The sequence below is a fragment of the Anabrus simplex genome, chromosome 3, assembly GCF_040414725.1.
Source record: "Anabrus simplex isolate iqAnaSimp1 chromosome 3, ASM4041472v1, whole genome shotgun sequence".
Taxonomy (NCBI): Eukaryota; Metazoa; Arthropoda; class Insecta; order Orthoptera; family Tettigoniidae; genus Anabrus; species Anabrus simplex.
In genome coordinates this window covers 332,120,681-332,148,101 of record NC_090267.1, presented here as the reverse complement: position 1 = coordinate 332,148,101, position 27,421 = coordinate 332,120,681, and the positions used below count along the sequence as shown (strand labels likewise).

The 27,421-nt window shown below is 39.2% G+C and overlaps 1 protein-coding gene across 1 annotated transcript in view; it reads left to right on the top strand.

Moving 5' to 3' along the window:
* Positions 1–27,421, top strand: part of LOC136866329 (putative mediator of RNA polymerase II transcription subunit 29) — a 254,830-nt gene that overhangs the window by 195,293 nt on the left and 32,116 nt on the right. The window contains exon 16 of the mRNA XM_068226696.1: positions 14,882–14,922. Coding sequence (XP_068082797.1) covers positions 14,882–14,922 — 41 coding nt within the window. The remainder of the gene's footprint in view (positions 1–14,881; positions 14,923–27,421) is intronic.

Genomic DNA, 27,421 nt, shown 5'->3' with positions numbered 1-27,421 from the left:
TCTTATCTTACCTACTACTACGTCATACGTGTCCGGGCATGGGATGAAAACTTTTATCCAAGCAGTCAAGATAATTATTAGCCAATGCTATTAAAGTTTTATTTTATAAACTCGTCAGTCTTGTAATGTAAAATCATCAATAACTGGGAAGAAATATTAACCTAATTACCGTATGTTTAAAAGAAATTGAAAAAAATTAATGTTTGTTACTGACGTCTCGGAATACAGTCAACTATACAGTAGATCTACACCGCGCTAGCTAGAGCTCCGGTTTGCAAGCTTTGCGCAAGCGCAGTAGTGTGTCGCAACCAATGAGCTAAACTGATAAATTGTTGCATGCTTCCTTGCTGCCTAACAGTATTGGCTGCTCTGGAATGGACAGATCACAGATGCATTTATTTGTTTCAGATTTACGTGCTTACTGTAGACATGTGTGCGTGAGAATTCAAGTTTTTAATTTGTGTTTTGGGTGTTTGCAGAAATAATTTGTTTTAATAGTGAACAATTACGGAAAGTCATTTATATCGCAAAACATTAACGTGTGAAACATTTATAAGCGATTATGGGTAAATATAGAAACTATTCTGCGGGCTTCAAGCTAAGCGTAATTGCCTTCGCTGAACAGCACGGGAACAGAGCTGCAGAAAGAAAATTTTCTGTGAGTGAAAAGTTGGTGCGTGACTGGCGGAAAGTAAAAAACAAGCTAAAAAGCACAAACCCTTCTAGACGCGCGTTTAGAGGTCCTAAAACAGGGAAGTTTCCTATAATTGACGAAGAAGTGTTTAGGTACGTCAGTGAAATACGTAACAATGGCTGCAGTGTATCATATGAAATGTTACAAATTAAGGGACAGGAGGTAGCGCGCAAACACAACATACCGGTAACTCAGTTTAAGGCGACTCGTGGGTGGATTAAGGGGTTCATGCGACGACACAATCTGTCAGTGCGAAGGAGAACAACACTAAGCCAAAAGTTGCCTGCTGATTACACGGACAAGATTGTAAATTTTCACCGATTTGTCATACGTTTGCGCAAGGAAACTTCGTACTTGCTTTCTCAAATCGGTAATGCCGATCAGACTCCAATCTTTTTTGATATGCCTCGCAACAGCACTATTGCGCTAAAAGGATCACGGAGTGTTTTAATGAAAACCAGCGGTAGTGAGAAGTTGCGATGCACGGCAATGCTAGCCATTACAGCTGACGGGAGAAAGTTGCCGCCTTACATCATTTTCAAGAGGAAAACGATGCCTAAGAATATACAGTTTCCCCGTGGAATTCATGTACGAGTGCAACCAAAGGGTTGGATGGACGTAGAACTCATGCTGGACTGGGTTAAAACTGTGTGGAATAGAAGACCTGGTGCACTACTAAAACAACCAGCTCTGCTTGTTTTAGATAGTTTCCGAGGTCATCTCGTGAACGAAGTGAAGCAAATTCTCACTACAAATAAGACACGACAGATAGTCATTCCTGGTGGCCTAACATCTGCTTTGCAGCCACTAGACGTATGTGTTAATAAACCCTTTAAAGACCACTTACGTCGATTTTACAACGAGTGGATGATGAGCGGCGATCAGCAATTGACGCCCGCCGGAAATATCAGGCGTCCACCCTTGGACTTGTTATGCTCGTGGGTGAAGAAGAGTTGGGATCTTATACCACCTGAACTAGTCTCCAAGAGCTTCAAAAGGACTGGGATTTCGAATGCACTAGACGGTTCCGAAGATGACGCAGTGTGGCAGGGAGACGAAGAATCTGATACTGGTATTAACAGAGGCGAGGACGGCGCATCAGATAGCGAAACCTGCGATAGCGACACCTAAGATTTGGAATAAATTGCGTACCGGTAAGTCCGCATTTCACAACAAAGCGATAATTTCTTGCAAGTGTAATATTTTAACTTTAATACTCAAATTAATGACAAATTAACTTAATACGTTCATTTTTATTTTCAGGTTGGAAAATCGTTCACCGAATTGTTGCGAAAAATTATGAATTTTGTTTTAGACTATTTTAATTATTTTGATGTATAAACGCGAGTATTACGTGCATCTTAAATTTGTATCAAATATAATTTAGTTATAAATACATTTTTTGAGTAATACAAATACTGGTATTAAATATTCATCGTATAATGGTCGCACCCTACAATTTTTTTCGAAAATTTTGGTATAAAAAGTGCGACGATTATGCCGTGAAATACGGTATGTCCTTGTCACTGTACACACACTACACATACCCAATACACATACACACCGAGACTGCTTAGGGTCTTTTATACTTCCTTTTTGTGAGGTACTTTTTAACGCAACCCTCAGAATGCTGTGAATCTCCACCACAAAGCTTCCATTCCCATCTTGTTTCACAGTGACCTGTGCATACATGGCTTGAAATCTCTACTTCTAAGCTGGAGGGATGTGCATAAGAAAGTATCATCCTATCAGATGAGCTTGTGGTTCAGTGAGATATGGTATTTCACCTCATGATGCTGTCTTCTCCATGGTGTATTTCTCCATAAGATTAACATTTAGGCCGAATTTGTGGTCAGTCTGGAAAAATTCTGGTTGCCATACCCTGCTGCATTTATTTGTTGTTTGAATTTACCTATGCTCTGGAAATACCTGTAATCTTCTTCGTGATCTCTCTAATAACTTTCACTCAAACGTGAACTCAGATTATTATCAAATTCTCATCCAGCCTTACACGCAAATTGTTTCCTGTTGTTACACTATTTGCTTGCTTAGCTGTCGTGTTTCTTGGGGGCTAGGTGCCTCGACTCCTACCACAAAAACGCACTTCTAAATAAGCGTAAAAATCATTGCAACAAAGTCATGAAGGCAGTGAAGTGAGGCATGGTTTAGTTGATCCATATATTGAATGCAATTGGACTAGACAAGAGAGTGACTGAATGGGTTGCTATATTTCTAGAAAATAGATCTCAGAGAATTAGAGTAGGCGAAGCTTTATCTGACCCTGTAATAATTAAGAGGGGAATTCCTCAAGACAGTATTATTGGACCTTTATGTTTTCTTATATATAAAAATGATATGAGTAAAGAAGTGGAATCAGAGGTAAGGCTTTTTGCGGATGATGTTATTCTCTATAGAGTAATAAATAAGTTACAAGATTGTGAGCAACTGCAACGTGACCTCGATAATATTGTGAGATGGACATGAGGCAATGGTATGTTTATAAATGGGGTTAAAAGGCAAGTTGTGAGTTTCACAAGTAGGAGAAGTCCTCTCGGTTTTAATTACTGCGTTGATGGGGTGAAAGTTCCTTTTGGGGATCATTGTAAGTATCCAGATGTTAATATAAGGAAAGATCTTCTTTAGGGTAATCACATAAATGGGATTGTAAATAAAGGGTACAGATCTTTACACATGGTTATGAGGGTGTTCAGAGGTTGTAGTAAGGATGTAAAGGAGAGGGCATATAAGTCTACGGTAAGACTCCAACTAGAGTATGGTTCCAGTGTATGGGACCCTCACCAGGATTACCTGATTCAAGAACTGGAAAAAATCCAAATAAAAGCAGCTTGATTTTTTCTGTGTGATTTCTGACAAAAGAGTAGTGTTACAAAAATGTTGCAATGTTTGGGCTGGGAAGAATTGGGAGAAAGAAGATGAGCTGCTCGACTAAGTGGTATGTAAAAGGAAAATATTAAAACTTATTTACCACCTATTCAATACTTAACCAGCAATGCAAAATTAGGATCTCATCCTTATTTTATTGCCTAATTATTATAACATGGAACATGTTTTGTTACGCTTACGCAGACAAGTTTGTCAAACACTGGATAAGACAACATCCAAATGTGATTTCAACAGGTTCTACTGTTTAAAAAATTAAAGAGTTGCAATATCATAACCTATAACAAAAAACAGATCATCGGGTGGACGTTTTTGCGGACGAACATAATAATAGTTATGCCTAATCTAATTTGTTTTGAGAGTGTATCATAGTTTCATTTCTAAATGGTACAGTATGTGAAAAAGTTTCTGACACATTTTAACAAAGTGTTTTTATGTTCAAACAACAAAAATTTGAAGACAATTAGCAGTGTTAATAGATTGTGAATGTAGTTATACCTAGACCAACTAATAGACATCACATTTTTTAATATTAGAATAAGTTTTAATTTCAAGCTCAACAAATTGTCATATCATATTTTTTTTTTTTGCTTTACGTCGCACCGACACAGATAGGTCTTATGGCGACGATGGGAGAGGAAAGGCCTAGGAGTTGGAAGGAAACGGCCGTGGCCTTAATTAAGGTACAGCCCCAGCATTTGCCTAGTGTGAAAATGGGAAACCACGGAAAACCATTTTCAGGGCTGCCGATAGTGGGATTCGAACCTACTATCTCCCGGATGCAAGCTCACAGCCGCGCGCCTCTACGCGCACGACCAACTCGCCCGGTATCATATATCTTAATCATACAACGTAATATATAAAGAATTATATTTAATAAGGTTTATTAAAGATTGTTATTAATAAGATTGTTAACGACAAATCATATATACAAATATTCTAGATCAATGTTACCAATCAACCTTGTAAAGACATTTATGGCTGAAGATGTTCAGAAAATGAAGGAAACATGTTCCATGTTATAATAGTTAGGCAAAAAAAAAATAAGGATGAGATCCTAATTTTGCATTGCTTGTTAAGTATTGAATAGGTGGTAAATAATTTTTAATATTTTCCTTTTAACAGATTTTCAATACGGGAAAAAATGAGAATAGTCTCTTGCAAGTAGTATGTTCCGAGCTGTCAGCGGAGAGATGGCGTGGAATGATATTAGTGGACAAATATGTTTGAGTGGCGTCTTTAAAAGTAGGAAAGATCACAATAAGAAGATAAAATTGGAATTCAAGAGGACAAATTGGGGCAAATATTCATTTATAGGAAGGGGAGTTAGGGATTGGAATAACTTACCATGGAAGATGGTCAATAAATTTCCAGTTTCTTTGTGATCATTTAAGAAAAGGCTAGGAAAACAACAGATAGGGAATCTGCCACCTGGGCAACTACCCTAAATGCAAATCAGGATTGATTGATTGATTGATAGATAGATAGATAGATAGATAGATAGATAGATAGATAGATAGATAGATAGATAGATAGATAGATAGATAGATAGATAGATAGATAGATAGATACTCCTAAGAACCATGAGGACAGGTATTTCTGTAATGCTCACAAATCCAAATGATAAACATATGTGACATGCACTGCAGCCAGAACTTTCCTGGGTGACCACAGTTAGACATAAGGATCAACTATGGATCTTTTCATCAGAAAAGTAGTTTCCAATGGTTATATGAGTATTGTAATTGTTATATTGATGTTAAAATAGACTTGGGCATCTCAAGTAAAAAATGTTTCCTCTACTTTCTACACTGAGTGGCCAAAAGTCATGAGAAGACACTGAATGTGATGTTAATAATAAGTTGCTCCTCTGTGAGCCCTCAAAACAGCAGCAATACGGTGAGGCATTGACTCTATAAGGTGTTGGAATCATTCTGGAGGGATCTGGACCCACGCATCTTGCACTGCTACCCACAATTCGTCTTGTGTAGTTGGTGCAGGGTTCATGGGGTGTACACCAGCATTGACAGCATCCCATAAATGCTCAATTGGATTAAGATCAGGGGATCTGGAGGACCTGTCCATGGTCATAACTTCACTGGAGTACTCCTCCAACCACCTGAATGCCACCACAGAGCGGTGACATGGCACGTTGTCCTGTGGAAACATGGCATCTCTATTAAGGTGCTCTAGGGCTAGAAAGGGTTGGAGATGATCTGAAAGCATGTCCACATAATGTGCACCTGTCAGTGCTCCCTGCATCTGGACAAAGGGGCCTAATTGCCACCATAAGAATGCCGCCCAGATCAAAACTGAGCCACCTCCTGCCTGTACACAACCTTGTTGACATGCAGGATCCATAGCTTCATGGGGAATGCACCACACTCTCACGCACCCATCAGCTCGATACAACTGGAACCGGGATTCATTGGACCAAACCACACGTCGCCACTGTTCCATGGTCCATTGCAGATATTTGTGGGCCCTTGCACGTCATTGAGCTCTGTGTCGGGGTATCAACAAAGGGACACGAGTTGGTTGTCGACTGGTGAAGCCTGTGCGGTGCAGTTGCCTCCTTACAGTTTTGATAGAAGTGGGTTCCTGACTCCCAAAATCGAACTGGCGGAGATCTGACTCAGAGTAGCCCGTCGAGCACCCAGTATAGTTCTGTGACAGCGACTTCATGTCTGTTCGTTAAACACCTGTAGGTTTCCAGTGTGGCGGTTTGCGCAGGTGGTAACATTCTCTCTGCGATATTGAAGATACACCCTAGACACTGTTGACCTCAGAAACCTGAATTTGTAGGTAATCTCCGCAATGCTATGACCCATGCACCATCTGCCGATGATTATCCCACGTTCAAAGTTGGTTGACTCGCGACATGTTGCCATCTTCACGACACTCTAGCCATAGCTAGCTGCAATGCTCAGGGGTTGTACACAGCACACTTTCTAATGGGACACCCCTTCCCATGACTTTTGGCCACTCGGTGTATTTTCTCTCTACAAAAATATCAGTCCTGGAACTTTCCTTATGGACAAAGTAGTCATTATTTTTGTGTGAACTTGGTATTATAGCAGCTTTTTTTGTTTTCATGAACTTCACTGGCTATTTTAGTGAATACCATCGGGAAAGAAGGAAAAATCCCAGATGATTGGACAAAGGGCATTATAGTTCCCATTTCAAAAAGAGCAGCAGGCATAAATATGCCAACAGTAGAAGAAACACTATTCTCTCCATTGGACTCATTTAGTGGAATGAATTAATGAGTGATAATTAAGAATCTTTATTAAACCACAGCTTGCGGAGAAAGAGCATGGACTTGGAGATGACGCAACAACAACAGATCATGATTGTGCAGAAATGCTGGGAAAAAGGAAAAGATAATATTTGTCTTCGTAGATATGGAAGGGTGTAAGATGGCTTGCCTAGATAAAAGTTATGGATATGTTTTATCAAAAGAAATATACAATACAATACAATACAATAGATTTATTTTGTCTGGCAAGATTAAGGCCATTAGGCCCTCTCTTCCATCTAACCAGAAAATACAGTTTTTACATGTGCAACATTGAAATAAGTACACTTACAATTGAAACATCTTGCAACTACTAAACAATACAATATTATGATAAAAAAGGAAAAAATAGGAGAATGATGATGATGATGATGTTTATTTACACAATTATGACATGATTAGCTAATTTCTATTATCCTTGGTAATAACAGTGGGATTATATAAAGTCTATAGTTTGAGGAAGGCTAAATCTACAATATTTCCATAGCATTACTTAGTAGGTAGCGGTGACAAAGTTGCCTAAAACTAGCAGGTGAGGCTCCTCTGACAGAGACGGGTAGTGCATTCCATTGTCGTGCCGAAGAAATAACAAATGAGTTTGTGTATCGTGTGGTGCGGTGAGGTGGAATAGATAAGAGTGTACCAGATTTTGACCGTGTTCCAAAACTGTGATTGGATGAGAGGTGGTGAAATTGACTGTACAAGTAGGGAGGTGAGCATGAGGAGAGTATTCGGCGAAGAAGGCATAAAGCATGAAGATTACGGCGCTGTTTGAGTTTTAGCCAACCGAGTTCATCGTAGGCAGGTGTAACATGGTCAAAGTAACGTAGGTCACATATATAGCGAACACAGGCGTTTTGCGCGCGTTGTAGTTTGTCGTTAAGAGTAGTAGTCAGGTCGTTGTACACGGCGTCACTGTAGTCGCTTATCAACAAAGCTTAAATGTATATAACCACTGTCAGAATTGTGTTCAGATAGCAGATGGTTATTCACATTTTTTAGATTCTGCAAGTCAAATGGTCTGTATCGCTATTGATCTATCCAAGGCTTTCAATAGGATAGATCATGGGAGACTGCTGATGAGAATAGAGGAGATAACGAGGAAGAGAGAACAGATTGTAATGTGTTCTTAAGAGGTGTCAAAAAGGAGAAAGCAGATTGTGGGGTAGGACTGTTGATCAGCAATACTATTGCACACAACATAGTTTCTGTTAGGCATGCAAATGAGCAAATGATGTGGGTAGATTTAGCATTGTAGGAATTAGGACAAGAATTGTCTCTGTCTATTCACCATGTGAAGGTGCAGATGAGGATGAAGTTGTAAGTTTTATAAAGCACTGACTGATGCCATAGTGAACGTCAACAGCAAGGGTAGGATAGTGCTAATGGGCAATTTCAATGCGAGAGTTGGAAATAATACTGAATGATATGAGAAGGTCCAGGTAGCTGGTAGGGACCCTCTTCGGAGGCAGCCCTACCCAGGGAGTGGCGCCCCTGCCTATGTGAGTCCCAGAGCACACTGACCCGGTGTGTAACATCTGGTATGGGTCCCAGCTCAGGGTTACGAGTGAAGACCTCAACGACATCTACGGCGGAGAAGGTGGACTTCGGTACGGCGGAGATGGCGGAAGGGGCATACCCGTAGCGTCTGTACTCCAGAGGAGCGGCTACAAAAGGCGTCTGTCTCCATGTTAGGGGCGGCCTAATTTTGAACCTGGCAGTAGGTATAAAATGCCTTTGGGTGTGGCTAGCCCATCGTAACAATAGCCTATATGGACAGAGCAGATATAGTGCCTTGGAAAAGGTTAGGGCGTCCCCTGCTAAAAGCGACGCACAGCTCTTCAGGTGCTGGGGGAACTGTGAAAAATGGGCAACCAGCACAGAACTACATCAAAATTGCAACAGTAAATGTACTGACACTGACGGGAAAGACAGAAGAACTGGTTGACTTCATGATAGAGAAAGATATAGCCATACTTGGACTGTGCGAGACCAAGAAGAGGGGTACAGGGGAGATCCCTCCGAGAGAAGGATACAGGCTGTATTACAGCAGAGGACCTGAAGCAAAAAATGGAGTGGCCATCATACTTAGAAGAGAAATCCAAGAATATGTGGAATATACGAAGTACATCAGCGATAGGATGATGGTGATGAGACTCCAGTTTGAAAATGGCGTGAAAGATCTATTTCAGTTGTATGCCCCACAAACTGGTTGCATAGATGAACATCTAGAGGACTTCTTAGAGGAAGTGGAGAGACAGATAGAAGATAAGGAAGTACTGTTAATGGGAGATCTAAATGCACAAGTTGGAATGGAAAGACAAGGAAAGGAAGATGTTGTAGGGCCCTTTGGATATGGAAATGTAAATCCAGAAGGTGAGTTGTTGGTGGATTTTTGCATGAGGAATCAAATGATTGTTGGAAACACCTGGTTTAGGAAGAAGAACAGTCAGAAGATTACAAGGTATGGTTGGGGAGACAGACGAACAAAGACCATGATTGCTTATATAATCATAGAGAAAGAACACCGGAAGAACCTTGTAGATGTAACAGCCATGCCTGAAGAAGCCTTTGGTGGAGATCATAGAGTTGTGATAGGAAAATTGAAAGTTGGAAAGATTGAAAAACCCCAGTTAAGAAGAGAGAAAAGAATTAAAGTATGGATGTTGAAGGAGAAAAGCATACAAGAAGAATTTCAAAGGGAAATAATACCCTTGGTACCCAGGACAGAGGTGGGGAATGTTGAAGAGGAATGGAAAAGATTTAAGGAAGCACTGGTTGGATGTGCAGAAAAGGTGTGTGGTAGAACATCAGGAAATGTGAAAGACAAAGAAACACACTGGTGGAATGATAGGGTAAAGATTAAAGTGAAGGAAAAGAAAATGGCATGGAAAGCATGGAAAACATCTAAGACTGAAGAAACTAGAAGAAAATATGTGGAGGCAAAGAATTTGGCCAAGAAAGTAGTGGAGGAAGATTACTGTATGGTATCTTAAGAAACAAAAAGAGAGATCAAGTAAACACCAGATTTGTGAAGGACGAAGGTGGCATAATTTTAACAAAGCCAGAAGAAATAAGAAATAGATGGAGAGAGTATTTTCAGAAGCTGCTGAACATAAGAACGGATGACAGTCATTCAATGGACGACCAGAAAAGGCAATTAGTTGATGAAGAAATGGATAAAGAAATTACAATGAATGAAATTGAAATGGCAGTAAAAAAGATGAAGAATGGAAAAACTGTTGGAATTGATGAAATTTCAGTGGAGATGATAAAGACAGCTGGAGCTGTAGGCCTGCAGTGGACATATCGGGTTCTCAGGAATGTCTGGGAGAATAAGGAGGTCCCTGAGGATTGGCGAAAAGGAATAATCATCCCAATTTTCAAGAAAGGTGATAAGAAAGTTTTGAAGAACTACAGGGGAATTACTCTAATATCCCATGTTGCTAAGATAATGGAAAGGATACTGGAAAGTAGAATAAGGTTGAGGGTTGAGAATCAGATACAGGAAAACCAGTTTGGTTTCAGAAGTGGAAGGTCAACAATATAGCCCATTTTCATTAGGAGACAACTAATGGAAAAGCATAGGGAGTACGGGAATGATATGGTGATGACATTCATTGACATTGAAAAGGCATATGACAGTGTCCCCAGGATGAAAGTTTGGGACAGTCTGGTGCAAAAAGGAATTGGACAGGGATTAATAAAGATGATCATGGCATTGTATAAGAAATGTTGTAGTTGCGTGCAAACACAAGTTGGCAGGACAAGTTGGTTCAAAATAACTAGTGGGCTGAGACAGGGAAGTGTTCTATCACCAATTCTGTTTACAATAGTAATGGATGACATCATGAGAACAGCAAAAGCAGCATATGGAGGAAGAGAAATGAACATGATGTTATTTGCAGATGATATTGTGATTTGGGGAGAAGACGACAGGAAGGTTGAAGAACAGTTGAATGTGGTGAATGGGAAGATCGAAGAATGTGGATTGAAAATAAGTGTAGAAAAGAGTAAAACTCTTGTTATGACTAGAGGGGAGAAAGAAGGGAAAGGTCAGATTAGACTTGCAGACAAGCCCCTGGAAGTAGTGGAAACGTTTAAATAGCTGGGGAGTGAATTAATGGAGAATGCTCGACTGGATGCTGAGATTAGTAAAAGGATTCAAGCTGGAAGTTGTTTCTATCATAGTGTAAGAAACATGTTATGGGACAAAGATGTGCCAACGGAAGCAAAGGATACTATGTACAAGATGTATTACGTACCCATAACATCTTACGGAGCAGAAACTTGGACAATGACAAAGAAGGGTGAGAGTCGAATACAGGCAGCCAAAATGCAGTTCTTGAGGAGTGTGATACAGAAGAGTAGAAGAGACAAAATAAGGAATGAGAAAATCCGGGAAGAAATTGGAGTGGAAAAAATGAACGATAGAATAGAGAAGAGCCGACTAAGATGGTTTGGGCACATAAAGCGAATGAGCGACGAAAGAATGCCAAAAAAGGTGATGGAAATGCAAATCCAAGGAAGGAGAGGCCGTGGACGACCACGATTGAGATGGAAGGATACCATCCAACGCAGCATTATAGAAAGAAACCTGGACTGGGACACAGTGTTGGAGGAGGAGTGGTGGAAAGACCGAAGAAAGTGGAGAGGAACCATATTTGCCCCTATCTGGCTACAGCTGGATAAAGGGAAATGATGATGATGATGATGATGATGATGATGATGATGATGATGATGATGATGATGATGATGATGATGATGATGATGATGATGATGATGATGATGATGATGAGAAGGTGATAGGTAAATGTGGGGAAGATATGGAAGTTAATAGAAATGGGAAGCATTTACTGGACTTCTGTGCTGGTATGAGATTAGCAATTGCTGTCACCCCCCCCTCTCTCTTTGTTTGGCAGGTAACATTAATTTAAAGCTATATAAACTCAAAGTAATAAACTTGAAGGAACATATGTCAACCGATAAGACACTAATTATAACATCGCAGGTTTCGAAAACACACACATGGCTAGAAGCAAAGGTGAGCAGGATTACCAACATGACAACTAGAGAAAGGATGTGCGAAAGCGGACCGGGATCCCTAAGAGGATGTAGTCTTACATGATGTTGTAAGGAAATAGACGTGGATGCAGTCACCCTTCAGTCTGCATTTATTAACAAATAAGGAAAGCTTAACATAATTGAACAACAGCAATTTAAAACAAAGTAACATGTTCAATAAAGCATAACAAAGGAGAAACGAACCATGAGGTTCCAATCTATGGTTCTTCAGAAAACCAAAATTTTATATTACAAGTTCATCTCCACAAGAATCTGTCCAGCGACAAATGATAAAATATTAAGATTACATTTAAGAAAATAAGATCAACTTATGCAATTAAAATTTACAAGTAAAATTTAACTGGGAATTTAAAATCTGTCACAACAATTTTACAAGGAAAATAGAAAAGGAGATTTACGGACTATTACATTTGCTTTACAAGGAAAATTGACAAGGAATTTAAAATCTAATGCAGAGGCCTTTAGAGTTGCTGCCTTCCTAATACACATCAGTGAGAGATGCATAGCTCCAAACAGCGTACATTAAATCAAAGCAGGACTACGGGAGGCAACCCTGGATGGAAAATTAATTTTTACATGACACAATTAAAACTGTTTATGAAAGGGAATTGCTTCCAAAATAAAAAAAAGGTATGCCTAGCTGACGAGCTAAGGCATCACAAATAAAAACAGCGAAAACCAGGGTCTATGGTAAACTCTGAAGCAAATAAATTTACATATCAATTTAAAGTTTGAGAAAAGGAAACATGCTTACCCCGAGGTGGTGGAGCCGCTGACGGGAGCACACCTGAAGTGCGTCCGACTGTGTCGACGTGCAAAAACCAAAGACGCGGACAAGAGCCCTGCGCCTACCGAGGAGCCAAAGGCCGGAAATTGAGAAACACGCAAACAGCCAATCAGCGAAGCTTACTACAATTCGACCCAAAATTTTGGCAGTGAAGGAGGTCGTTATTCCAACCAATAAAAACAGCTTACCAAATATAGAAAAGTTCTAGAGGTTTCAATTGTGAAACATAGCGATTTTGTTATTGAAACCTTCACGTGGCAAATACAGGGTGATACAAAAGGTCGTTTAACAGATTGCAAGTTATAACAAGCATAACTACAGGAGATTTCAAATACCCAAATACCGTAATAATTCTTTCTACCAACAATCATAACGATTAAATAAATTTAATTAAATGTCTTTCTTGCGAGTACTGAAACCTTATTAATATTTACATAAATTCACAAAACAAATGTTTCATTGACTTCTCCTCGAAAATGTCTTTGAATGTTCGTTTGTTTTTGCAATGGCAATTTTACAAAATTTTAGAATAATGACAAGAATTAAGTGATCACATCTTGATAAGTTGACACTTTCCACATTGTTAACGTCCCACGACCGGCAACAATTACAAATACATTCTTCAAGCACAAGGCTATTCACCACTACATATAAGGGAGGGTAGGGGCACCAGATCTATAATAGACTATATAATAACAGACTAAAAATTTAAAAAATCTATTAGGAATGTGAAGGTTTCACCAAAGACTTTCTGATGATACAGACTACTGTCTCGTCTGCAGTGAACTAAATCTCTAGGCCTAGGATAGAGAAAGTGACATCTGTGAGCAGATGAATAAAAGTAGAGCATCACCAGGATGAGGAAATTAAACAGAAGTGTATGGATATGATTAGTGAAAAGTTCCAAAGAAGAGACAATAAGCAGGTTCTGGATACAGAAAGAATGGGTGGCATAGAGGGATGTCATAGTAGAAACAGCAGGGGAATCCCTAAGAGCTGCTTCCCTGCCACTTGACCAAGCCTTTCCAGGTAATTACAATCTTCTCATGATTTAATTCTGGATTCAACAGTTATCTGTTTCACTCTGTTCCTGTCATCTACATACAATTCCCTGCTTGCAACAGCCCTTGTTTGGAGCCCTTTCTGAAACGCCTTCTTTTATGTTTGCACGTTGCCCTCACTTTATCATTCCACCAAGATGTTTGCTTTTCCTCATCTTTACACAAGAACAAAGAATCTCAGGAAGGGAGGGAAGAAGGGAAATGAATCCATTGTTTCAGGTGAACTCATAGTAGAACCCAGGGAATTGTTGGACAGGTTGAAGGAATATTTTGGAAATCTTCCCAATGTAAAAGGAAATCTTTTTGACATAATGAACAACTGAGCTCATGAAGAGGAGGACAGTGAAATTTTGCATGAGCAAGTAAATAATAATGATAAATAAACTCCATTGTCAAAAAAGAAGTTGGAAAAGGAATTAGACCTGAAATGGTGAAATATAGTGGGAGGGCAGGGATGAAATGACTTCACAGAGTATAAAAGATCATGGAATATTTTAAGGTACCTTCTGATTGGACAAAAGCAGTAATTACACCTGCAACAGGTATAAGCAAAGGAACAGAAAATATTGCAACAACTTGAGAGGTACAGTATTTCATTGATTAGTATACCAGGCAAGCTGTTCAATGGCATTTTGGAAGAGAAGGTGCGATCAGTGGTTGAGAGTAAGTTGGATGGAAACCAGTTTGGTTTCAGACCACAGAAGGACTCTCAGGTTTTCAGTAATTGGTAATTGAAAAATTTAGTTTATTATGAAGAGTCAAACATCTGTACATGTAGGAACATGTGCCTACAGTTGGCAACACTGAAGAGGCCTAGAGGCTGATGAAGAAAGCGATGGATCACTCAAATAAAACAGGACATGAAGGAAGAAGAGAGGAATGGTGCCAAGTCGAAGAGGAACAGATGTACCAAGATCGACGTAGATAGAGAGTGCCCTTACGTAGGCTCTGGAGATGGCTAAATCATGATGATGATGTGATGTTTCCTGTGTAGTCATGTATCTAATGGTTGATGCAGTAGTTCAGAGATCATTGAATATTTTCTTTTGTTTTAGGGACGAGGATACAGATGCAACAGAGAAGCCATCCAGTGAAGGTAAGTCTCCTGATGATATGAACTGCTTACTAATACAGTGTCCATAATCTCTCCGGCTGCCTGTTGTAATTTCTTGATGTTTCTGTCTCTTGACAATGGCCAGAGCTAAATGTAGCTTTCACCAAAGTCTGTCTCATTTATGACTGTGACCTTATAGAAGCTGTTAAGGTATGGGTGGTGCTGTGCAATGATATTCAAGCATCTGGATGTCATGAATGATGTTGTGCATTGGGCTGATTGTGCTGCAATAGCACTTTTGGGCCCAGTGATGAACGCAATGGCAAACTATGTCACTCCTCATAATGCCTTGTATGTTTTGTTTTTGCACTTTGCCTATAACCACATAAACTATGGTGATGAGGATCCAACCATCCCCTTGTCTGAATACTTAACAGACAGGCAGCTCTCTCTAGGTGACTCCTTAATTTTCCAGATTTCATACATTTAGAGAAATGTAGATAATAAAGAGAACAAACACGCACAGGAATGTTTGGTTTCTAAAAATCAAATAATGAGTGCATGGTATTTTATAAGTTCCTCACTGATATACTTTTTTCAGAAACAATTGAATCTATAGATTTAATGTTTGTTCTGGGCATCCACAGGGTTTGTGTCGACATTAATTTTGATAAGACAGTAATTACGAGGGCCATCCGGAAAGTAGTACCCGTTAGCGCCACATGAAGCGCTGACGACTCGGGTAGCCGCTGGGCAAGGTCAGACCGCGTCAGTGGCTTGTCTGCCTGCTCTCTGCAAGATTGCGTGATGCTAGCATTGCCTGTGTTGTGCCTGTGATCGTTTAAAATGTTTAAACAAATTGAGAATGCCGCCAGTTGTGAAGTGTGGGCCGTGATTAAATTTCTTAATGCACGAAACTTTCGACCTTGTGATATTCATCGCCAATTAACGGAGGTGTATGGAGACAATGTGATGGACGAGTCGTCTGTTCGGTGCTGGTATCGCAACTTCAACCTGGGGAGGGGGAATACACACGAGGAGCGTTCAGGGAGACCATCTGTCATTTCAGACCAAATGCTGAGCGCAGTAGACGAATGCGTGAGGAACGATCAGTGCATCACAATTGATGAACTCTGTGAATATTTTCCTAATGTGTCTCGAACAATTGTTCATGAAATTGTCAAAGACCATCTGCATTATTCAAAAATCTGTGCAAGGTGGGTCCCTCGCATGCTTACAGGGAGCACAAAACCAAGCGTATGGCTGCAGCACTGACGTTTATGGGACGTTATTCCAATGAAGGAGACTCTTTCCTGACTCGCATCATTACTGGTTGTTGATATTTTTATTTTGAATAACAGTGGTTTTAACAGCTATAAGTACCGTCAAACAGGATGATTTTGGATGGTTTTGAGGTTATTTTTATCTTACCTCATGAAGGGAATCTTAAATTGTATAGCAAACATATTCATCTACTAATGTCATTCCACGCCATTTCTCCGCTGACAGCTCGAAACATAACTCTCATTGCAGGTTATAAATTTCATTTTCTTTGTCCGTATTGAAGATCTACTTGTGATACAAATTCTTATAATTTTGTTAATTACCACCTATACCATCTCCAGGTGGTAATTAACAAAATTATAAGAATTTGTATCACATACCACTCAGTCGAGTAGCTCGTCTCCTTTCTCCCATTTCTTCCCACTCAAACTTTGCAACATTTTTGTAACACTACTCTTTTGTCGGAAATCACACAGAACAAATCGAGCTGCTTATTTTTGGGATTTTTTCCAGTTCTTGAATCAAGTAATCCTGGTGAGGGTCTCATTCACTGGAACCATACTCTAGTTGGGGTCTTACCAGAGACTTATAAGCCCTCTCCTCTACATCCTTGCTACAACCCCTAAACACCCTCATAACCATGTGCAGAGATCTGTATCCTTTATTTACAATCCCATTTATGTGATTACCCCAATGAAGATCTTTCCTTATATTAACACCCAAATACTTACAATGATCCCCAAAAGGAACTTTCACCCCATCAACACAGTAATTAACACTCACAGGACTTTTCCTATTTGTGAAACTCACAACCTGACTTTTAACCCTGTAACCGTACGTATGTACGATCCCCGAGTTTTTAGGTTAGGAAATTTTCGTATATAGTTTGTTAGGTTAAAATCATGTAATTTTGTTTATTTACCATGTAAAAACGTAATATTATAAGAAGAATGTATAGTTAGGGAATATTGCATATGTTCATCATTATATTTTGTAGAAATTTCCGTTTGGGTAAGAGTCTGTAAATATGGCCTAGCCGTAAGGATTGTGCAACCGGGAAAACTGCGACTATATCGGGAAGGACGGTTGAAGTCAGTTGGATGTGTTGCAACAGGTGGCTTGAAAACACGGGGTACGGCAGGTTGTATCGGTTGAAGAATTGGAGTGAACCAATGTGGACATACATGAGTGGACGGTCTATGTCACATCATATACTCGATAGCCAATGCGAGGACTTTGTTTTGAGCGAGGTTTGTGTTGACAGAGTGACGCGGGAAGAAGTGCCGGTGTGAGCGTTGCTACCACTAAACTTTTCAGGACGCGATTACCACGTGTAGCAAGCACATATAAGTGGGTACGCGTGTGCGGCGAGTCATTCTGATTCTGATTCTGATTCTCATTGTGTTTCTGACTCTGATGCTGATACTGTGTGTTTCTCATTTGTACTGGTCTGCGGGAGCGACGTATTTGCGCAGTTTGCTATACGATCTGCTATTGTACGTGAGTATCTGTTACGGAGCGATCATGGTATAATCTCAACAACTTACCGGCTTTGCAGTGGACTTTCTGTAAAAAGAAAGTGTTTGTTTGGAACTTGTCACCCGAGTATGCAGCTTCAGTTGGTGGAGAATTTTGCTGTTTGCTTGCCTCCGGACATGTAACGCTTTCTGTCCAGCCAGCAATTATAAAGAATTCAAGACGACGAAGAAGTGTAAATAAGGTTAGGGATGCTGTTAGTAAAGAAGGTTGCATCCATATGTAGAGAAATAGTCGTCATACTTTTCTCTACCAGATTAGGATTCACGGTAACAGTGGAGTGCAGTGGGGCTCTTACCTGGAGGTATGTTAAAAGTATAATGAGGTTCGATTTTTTTAGTGATGATTTTAATGATGTGTAATTTGCCTTTGTAGACAGCAAACGAGGAAATCTCGTGAAGAGATGATTTTGTTGGGTAGTATTGTGCATATTAGCTCTATGTAAACAGCAAGCACTAAGTGGGTTGCATAAGTGTTTATTTTTGTTGGTGTTTGTCACATATTAGTTCTTATTCTGGGAGTAAAGTCATAGAATCAAACTTTAAGTGAGTCTTTTGTCAGTGGAGTAAGGCTGAACCTGGCATGTTACCCAAATTTAATTTCAGGGGTTATATAGCAAACAGGTAAGGTTACAAAGCAAGTCTGGAGCCTCGTCAGCCTGATGACCGTCGCCTTGGGAGAGGGAGTGGCTCGTTGCTCTACATAATTAAATATTCCTGCAATTGTTTTGCAGGTGGCGCCCATTATCCTTGTTATTTACACTTATTTGAGTCAACGTTTATCTGTTCAGTATGTCAATAAATTGCAGAAATTACAATTGGCGCCGCCAACGTGAGGCAGAATGATATCCAGACTTGCTATATGACCTTGGTAGGCACATTTGGTCCAGTGTCAGGAGTTATGTATCGGTGTTGTCATGTTTTGAGTTCTATGTTTTATCTGTGGAATATGAATAATAGTAAGAGTAATAGTAGTGTAATGAATTTGAGAAGGAGAAAAGTGCATAAAGGAAGTATGTCAGTTAATGATGAGGAGAGCAGTTGTGGCACAAGCACACAAAGTTTGATGAAAGTTGTTTTCAGAGTGATAATATGTCTATGGAAAAAGTGTATGGAATTGTAATGGGGGGTGAAGGGGAAGGTAGTGTTCAAAATCAAAGTAGCATGGGGGGTAATAATGAGTTTATGAAGTTAGTATTGGAGCAGTTGGCCAAATTGATTGATCAAGGGAATAATTTAAGTAGTCAAATTAGTAATCAGGGGAAGGAATTAAGTGATAAAATTAGTAATGTAGGGGAGGAGGTAAGTAATTTAATTGATAAGCATTGCACGGCAGCTAATGATTGGGGTAGTAGTGTGGAGAAAGGAATTGATAATGTAGGGAGGGAAGGTGATGATTTCAGGGATTTTGGGGGTAAGGGCTGTGAAGAAAAGGAGGAGGATTTGTCGGAGGACCTACTATGTGCTAAAATTGATGGTGATAACACTGTGGTAATTGATGCTCTTTGGGAAGTTGCAGAAATTGAAAAGGAAGTTAGTTGTAAAGGTGATGAAGATTATTTTGTGGAGGAGGAGTCTTTGAGGAAGACATATCATGTTGTAGAGGATGGTGTAATTGAGGAGATTAATGTTACGTCGATAATGTGTCTGAGTAGTGATGATTTTGAGATTAATGAAACTTCCGTTAAGAGGGTCAAGAGCAACAGTGTTGATGGCATGAATGATGTGCGAGTGGGAACAGCGATGAAAGATATGGAAGTGGGAGAATTTAGTAGTAATGGTCGGGATCTCGAGTTCGGTGATAGTAGTGATTTCAGGAAGAGAGAGAGTGTGAGTGAAGGAAAGTGTGAGAAGGGTTGTGTGAATGAGATTGAGGTGGTTGAAGCTGGTATGTCCGATAAGGATGAGTGGAGGAAAACTGTCGATGCTGTGGGTGAAATTCTTTGTGAAGTGGAGGTTAGGTCACATTTTGTGCATAATGAGAATCATAAGAGTGGTTGTGAATATTATGGGGATTCAGGGTTTGAAGATTTTATGAGGAGTAATTGTGTTGGAAAGCTTTTTGGTATTTGGAGAAAGTTCAAAGAAATTGAGAGTGACAATGTGTATGAGAGAACAGGAGGTCGATTCAAACGTATGTTGAGTGGAATATCTGATGCTGAAGATCGTACGAATGATTTAATTGAAGTGTGGAAGAGTATTGATGAAAGAGGTGCGATTGTGGTGTGTTTTCAGTACAGGAGGGATGTTTTGATTGTGAAATGTATGTGTGTTCCGAATGAAAGTCTGTGTAAGTTGTGTGTGAAAGAATGGGAAGAGAGTTTTTGTGTGAGATTGGCAACCATGGTAGATCTACCCTCAGCAGAAGTGGTATCTTCAAAGGTGATTGATTTAGCGAGGCAGAATTTAAGGAAGTCAGCTGATAGGAGAATGATGCAGCACGGGAGGCATCATGGAGATAGTTTTGAAGTAGGGGAGGTGGTGTTACTAAAGGTTCCACACATTTCATCTGCAGACAACAAAGAAATTCATAAGTTTTTTCAATTGTATCAGGGACCTTACACAGTAGGTAAGAAAGTTGGCAAATGTGCTTATCACCTGTTGAATAACAAAGGTGACATGATTGGTACACACAATATTCACAATCTTAAGAGGTATGTAAGGTGAAGTATTGTAAGTTCAGATGTTTTGTGTATGTTAAGAAGAATATGTGAATTTTCTTTAAATCCTGAGTGACTTTGACAGGCTGTGTAGGCTGCTGTACTGAAAAGACTGATTTGCTCAGATGTATTGTATATAATCTTCACAAATCAAGGGGAGGTATTGTAACCGTACGTATGTACGATCCCCGAGTTTTTAGGTTAGGAAATTTTCGTATATAGTTTGTTAGGTTAAAATCATGTAATTTTGTTTATTTACCATGTAAAAACGTAATATTATAAGAAGAATGTATAGTTAGGGAATATTGCATATGTTCATCATTATATTTTGTAGAAATTTCCGTTTGGGTAAGAGTCTGTAAATATGGCCTAGCCGTAAGGATTGTGCAACCGGGAAAACTGCGACTATATCGGGAAGGACGGTTGAAGTCAGTTGGATGTGTTGCAACAGGTGGCTTGAAAACACGGGGTACGGCAGGTTGTATCGGTTGAAGAATTGGAGTGAATCAATGTGGACATACATGAGTGGACGGTCTATGTCACATCATATACTCGATAGCCAATGCGAGGACTTTGTTTTGAGCGAGGTTTGTGTTGACAGAGTGACGCGGGAAGAAGTGCCGGTGTGAGCGTTGCTACCACTAAACTTTTCAGGACGCGATTACCACGTGTAGCAAGCACATATAAGTGGGTACGCGTGTGCGGCGAGTCATTCTGATTCTGATTCTCATTCTCATTGTGTTTCTGACTCTGATGCTGATACTGTGTGTTTCTCATTTGTACTGGTCTGCGGGAGCGACGTATTTGCGCAGTTTGCTATACGATCTGCTATTGTACGTGAGTATCTGTTATGGAGCGATCATGGTATAATCTCAACAACTTACCGGCTTTGCAGTGGACTTTCTGTAAAAAGAAAGTGTTTGTTTGGAACTTGTCACCCGAGTATGCAGCTTCAGTTGGTGGAGAATTTTGCTGTTTGCTTGCCTCCGGACATGTAACGCTTTCTGTCCAGCCAGCAATTATAAAGAATTCAAGACGACGAAGAAGTGTAAATAAGGTTAGGGATGCTGTTAGTAAAGAAGGTTGCATCCATATGTAGAGAAATAGTCGTCATACTTTTCTCTACCAGATTAGGATTCACGGTAACAGTGGAGTGCAGTGGGGCTCTTACCTGGAGGTATGTTAAAAGTATAATGAGGTTCGATTTTTTTAGTGATGATTTTAATGATGTGTAATTTGCCTTTGTAGACAGCAAACGAGGAAATCTCGTGAAGAGATGATTTTGTTGGGTAGTATTGTGCATATTAGCTCTATGTAAACAGCAAGCACTAAGTGGGTTGCATAAGTGTTTATTTTTGTTGGTGTTTGTCACATATTAGTTCTTATTCTGGGAGTAAAGTCATAGAATCAAACTTTAAGTGAGTCTTTTGTCAGTGGAGTAAGGCTGAACCTGGCATGTTACCCAAATTTAATTTCAGGGGTTATATAGCAAACAGGTAAGGTTACAAAGCAAGTCTGGAGCCTCGTCAGCCTGATGACCGTCGCCTTGAGAGAGAGAGTGGCTCGTTGCTCTACACCATTAAATATTCCTGCAATTGTTTTGCAGGTGGCGCCCATTATCCTTGTTATTTACACTTATTTGAGTCAACGTTTATCTGTTCAGTATTTCAATAGTCTGCAGTAGTTACAACCCTGTTTATCATCATACCATTGCCTACTGTCCATCTCACAACATTATCGAGGTCATTTTGCAGTTGCTCACAATCTTGTAACTTATTTATTACTCTATAGAGAATAACATCATCCGCAAAAAGCCTTACCTCTGATTCCACTCCTTTACTCAAATCATTTATATATATAAGAAAATATAAAGGTCCAATAATACTGCCTTGAGGAATTCCCCTCTTAATTATTACAGGGTCAGATAAAGCTTCGTCTACTCTAATTCTCTGAGATCTATTTTCTAGAAATATAACAGCCCATTCAGTCACTCTTCTGTCTAGTCCAATTGCACTCATTTTTGCCATCAAATGCTTTAGACAGGTCAATCACGATACAGTCCATTTGACCTCCAGAATTCAAAATATCTGCTATATCTTGCTGGAATCCTACAAGTTGAGCTTCAGCGGAATAACCTGTTCTAAAACCGAATTGCCTTCTATCGAACAAGTTATTAATTTTGGAAACATGTCTAATGTAATCAGAAAGAATGTCTTCCCAAAGCTTACATGCAACGCATGTCAAACTTACTGGCCTGTAATTTTCAGCTTTATGTCTATCACCCCTTCCCTTATACACAGGGGCTACTATAGCAATTCTCCATTCATATCGTATAGCTTCTTCAACCAAACAATAATCAAATACCGTAAGTACTTCAGATATGGTACTATATCCCAACCCATTGTCTTTAGTATATCCCCAGAAATCTTATCAATTCCAGCTGATTTTCTAGTTTTAAACTTTTGTATCTTATTGTAAATATCATTGTTATCATATGTAAATTTTAATACTTCTTTAGCATTAGTCACCTCCTCTATCTGGACATTATCCTTGTAAAGAACAATCCTTACATACTGCTGGCTGAATACTTCTGCCTTTTGAAGATCCTCACATACACACTCTCCTTGTTCATTAATGATTCCTGGAATGTCCTTCTTGGAACCTTTTTCTGCCTTAAAGTACCTATACATACCCTTCCATTTTTCACTAAAATTTGTATGACTGCCAATTATGCTTGCCATCATGTTATCCTCAGCTGCCTTCTTTGCTAGATTCAATTTCCTAGTAAGTTCCTTCAATTTCTCCTTACTTCCACAGCCATTTCTATTTCTTCCCAATCTGCACCTCCTTCTTAGTCTCTTTATTTCTCTATTATAATAAGGTGGGTCTTTATAATTCCTTACCATCTTTAAAGGTAGAAACCTGTTTTCACATCCCTCAACAATTTCTTTAAACCCAGCCCAGAGTCTGTTTACATCCTTATTTACCGTTTTCCACTGATCATAACTTTTTTTTAAACTGTCTCATCCCTGCTTTATCAGCCATATGGTACTGCCTAATAGTCCTACTTCTAAAACCTTCCTTTCTATCACATTTATTTTTAACTACAACAAAAATAGCTTTGTGATCACTAATACCATCTATTACTTCGGTTTCTCTATAGAGCTCATCTGGTTTTATCAGCACCACGTCCAGGATATTTTTCCCTCTAGTTGGTTCCGTCACTTTCTGAATCAGCTGTCCTTCCCATATTAGCTTATTTGCAATTTGTTGGCCATGCTTTCTGTCGTTTGCATTTCCTTCCCAATTGACATTTGGTAAATTAAGATATCCCACTACAGTCACATTCCTTTGCATGTCGTTTTCCACATAGCTGATTATCTTATCAAATAATTCTGAATCCGTGTCAGCGCTACCCTTTCCCGGTCAGTACACTCCAGAGACATCAAGTTGCCTATTATCTTTAGAAATGAGCCTTACACCTAGAATTTCATGTTTCACATCTTTAACTTTTTCGTAGCTTACAAATTCTTCTGTCACCAGAATGAATACTCCCCCTCCCACCATTCCTATCCTATCTCTACGATACACACTCCAGTTCTGTGAGAAAATTTCTGCATCCATTATATCATTTCTCAGCCATGATTCAACTCCTATTACAATTTCTGGTAAATATATATCTGTTAAATTACTTAATTCTATTCCTTTCTTTACAATACTTCTACAGTTCAACACTAACATTTTTATGTCATCCCTACTTGACTTCCAGATCTCTGTACCCTCATCACCGCTCCCTAGACAACCCCGTTTCCCTGAATGTACCTCCCTATTACCATATTACAGGATCATTTAAATTTATGAAAATCAGGATGATAAATGGACTTTCGCTAACATTTTATTACTATTATTATGTTCATTGGTGTACCGTACTAGTATGTAAATGTGTGCTAAGAGGAGGAGGCAAGGAGGGTGTATATTCCTGTTATATCCCCTTTGGTGTATATGGCACAGAGGCTCGTGCATTTGGCATTGTGACCAAACACGATATACTGTATATACAGTTGAACTCCATTTTAACGTGCCCGCTTTTAAGGAATTCTCACTTTTAACAAGGATTTTCATAAGGCCCAGCCAAATTGCCATAAGCACAATGTTATTTAAACCCCTTTCTAATGAACCCAGATATAAGGAAAGGTCCGCTTCTAAGGTATATACCGGTACTTCACATAAATTAATAATCGCACATCCCGTTGTAACAAAAATTTCCGATAAGTTACCTTTTTCTTAACTTGTTTTAAATGATGATTAACTTCTGTTTTCACATAATTTCAGTCCAAAGTTAACACGCTAAATGAAAGTGCTCCTGTAGCGATGTGTGAAACCGTGATAAATTGTTGTGGCCTCTGGAAATCACTATTACTGGCAAGCAGCAGTCACTACCATGCTTCACGCTGTTGGTTAGTTATGTCCATTGAGCTGTAGGTAGTACTGGAATGACAGCTGTATGGGAGCGAAGTGCAGTTTCCAGTGAGACTAGCTGTACGGTCTAGAGGCATGACTGATGTACGCGTACATGCCGCAAGACACAAGTAATGTCACGAAATATAAACATTTAGGCCGAACTTCTCTTGCAAACTTCATGTGATTTAGGGTGAAAGATATACTGTATTTCAAAAGATTAAAAGCAATTAGAAACTGAAAATGGCTATGGATATTGAACAAAATGAAGATGTATCCTAGAAAAAATTACGGAATAAGTAGCGAGTTGTATCTTCAATGGCTTATGCTGCCTGAACCGTCATCAGTATACCCAAAGTATAAGTTGAAAAATATAGAACTGTTCAAGTTCTACAAAAAAGTTTGCAAGGGCATATACTTATCTGCAACCGTTTGCCCTTTAGAGTGATTTTTGTTCATAGTCGGTGGTAAAAAAATATCACTTTTTAAATAAATATATTAAATAAATAAATAGAAAATTTTCCTAAATTGTACATACAAATAATGTGTTTAACCTCCTCTAGGACTCATTAAGGATTAAGACAACCTTTAAAGTACATAATTTGTATGAACGTTTCGGGAGTTAGAACCATTTTAGTCGAGGTGGGTCGCTATAGTCAGTGTCAATTCAAGTCCTAAGCAGTCAGTCTGATGATATACCGGTAATTAACTCAAGAACTGAGAATAATATCCTTTGGCATGTCAGTGCTTCCTCTCTTTCCCCATCCCATTTCGGTTCTTCTCCTGAACCTGGCGAGTAAGGTAAGCTTAGGTGGTGAATTGACTCAGAGTATAATTAACCTTAAAATATCCATTGAAAATTATTAATTTCATATCGTACATCAAGCCTGCGAGATTTCTAACATCATATTTTACAGCATCCATAATAATGGCAGTCAGTAATAATAATAACAGATATAATCATTAATAAGAATTATAAATTTAAAAGATGTGTAAATAATCCCATAATGAAGTTAAATATCCTATATCCTGAAAAAGGAGAATGTTCACCAATTTAGATCAATGGTTATGTCTCCAGTAAGGTTGGCTGTTTTAACCTATAGCTGCAGCGCTGTTACACCGGCTAGGCATTTCCATCTCGTGACTCCAGTCACTGCTTAGGAATCGCACGAAAGGCGCAGAGTAAAGAATATCTCCAGCCTTATTCACTTTTTTTGTTCCCGTATTGTTACATATTGTGCTGCGAGTTACCTTAGTGTCTGTGATAAGAGATGTACTGTGAGTTATTCTGGACTACGTTCATTATGGCTGCTAAAAGTAAGAAGCGGACTCTTCAACAAAAGATTGATATCATTAAGGGATAGCCACAGATGGCAAAAAAGAACATGGCTTGCCACCTTCTACGCCAGCCCTGTCCAACGCGGCGCCCAAATTAAATTTTACTTAATATTTGAAAACAGTACTTTTGCATTTCAATAAATATTCTTACTTTTCTCTTAAAAATACCATCCTCAAAGTCAGGAAATTTGTTATATCCGTACCTCCAAATACACAAAGAGCTTTGAGTAAGCCATAAATGTGATCTAGGCCTAACTGACTCGTGTCCGCAATTAGTGAAGAGATAGAAGAAAGGTTCAGGAAGAGAGCTATTCGACATGTAAGTAGTTGCGACAAAGGAAAATCCTCCACAAGCCTCTCACTGTGGGGGTGCTAGCGCCAGGTATAAGGCCCTCTCTACTCACGGAGCCAAATATAGCTGCATATATATTCTGCCAAACAGAACCGCAATGCCATAAACTACCTACCATGACAGAGTTTCACCAGGACGACAATGGGACATTCAATTTGTCCACAAAGTAACTTTAATCCCAACAAAGCTGTACCGTAAACAATGAACAAACGATTTATGAAAGTCTTGCAATTGGAAAGTTCCCAGTTCCTAGCTTTCAGGCTAACATTCAGTATTACTTGTGAGTTTATGCAGGGCTTATGGAATACGTTTTGAGTGCCTTGTGTCGTGATAAGTTGTACATTCAACATGTTTCGTATGCTTTTTTTCATTACTATTTAAACTTTAAATTATTCAGTTTATAATCAGTTATATTTCATTAAACATAACTCTTCTTAACATGGCTAAAGGGCAAAGAAATAACTTTAACAGTGAATGGGAGGACCAGTATTGCTTTATTGAAAACAAAGGAAAGTCTGTGTGTTTATTGTGTAATGCTAGCGTATCTGTTCCTAAAAGAAGTAATGTACAGCGACATTTTTTGACTAATCACAAAAAATTTGACAGTGCATTTCCTGTTAATTCTGAGCTAAGAAAACACAAAGTGAAAGACCTAAAATCTAAATTAGCATTGCAACAGTGTGTATTTAAGAAGCCAGTTCAGCAAACACGTAACGTGACAATAGCTTCTTACAAAGTTTGTTACGTCCTAGCTAAAAGTGAAAAAGCTTTCAGTGATGGGGAAGTAGTGAAAGAAGCTATGCCAAATGGCGCTGAATCTCTGTTTGAATCTCACAAAGATAAATCTGAATTGATATCTTCAATCATAGGACTTTAGTTGTCTCACCAAACTGTTGCTAGGCGGGTTCAACAGA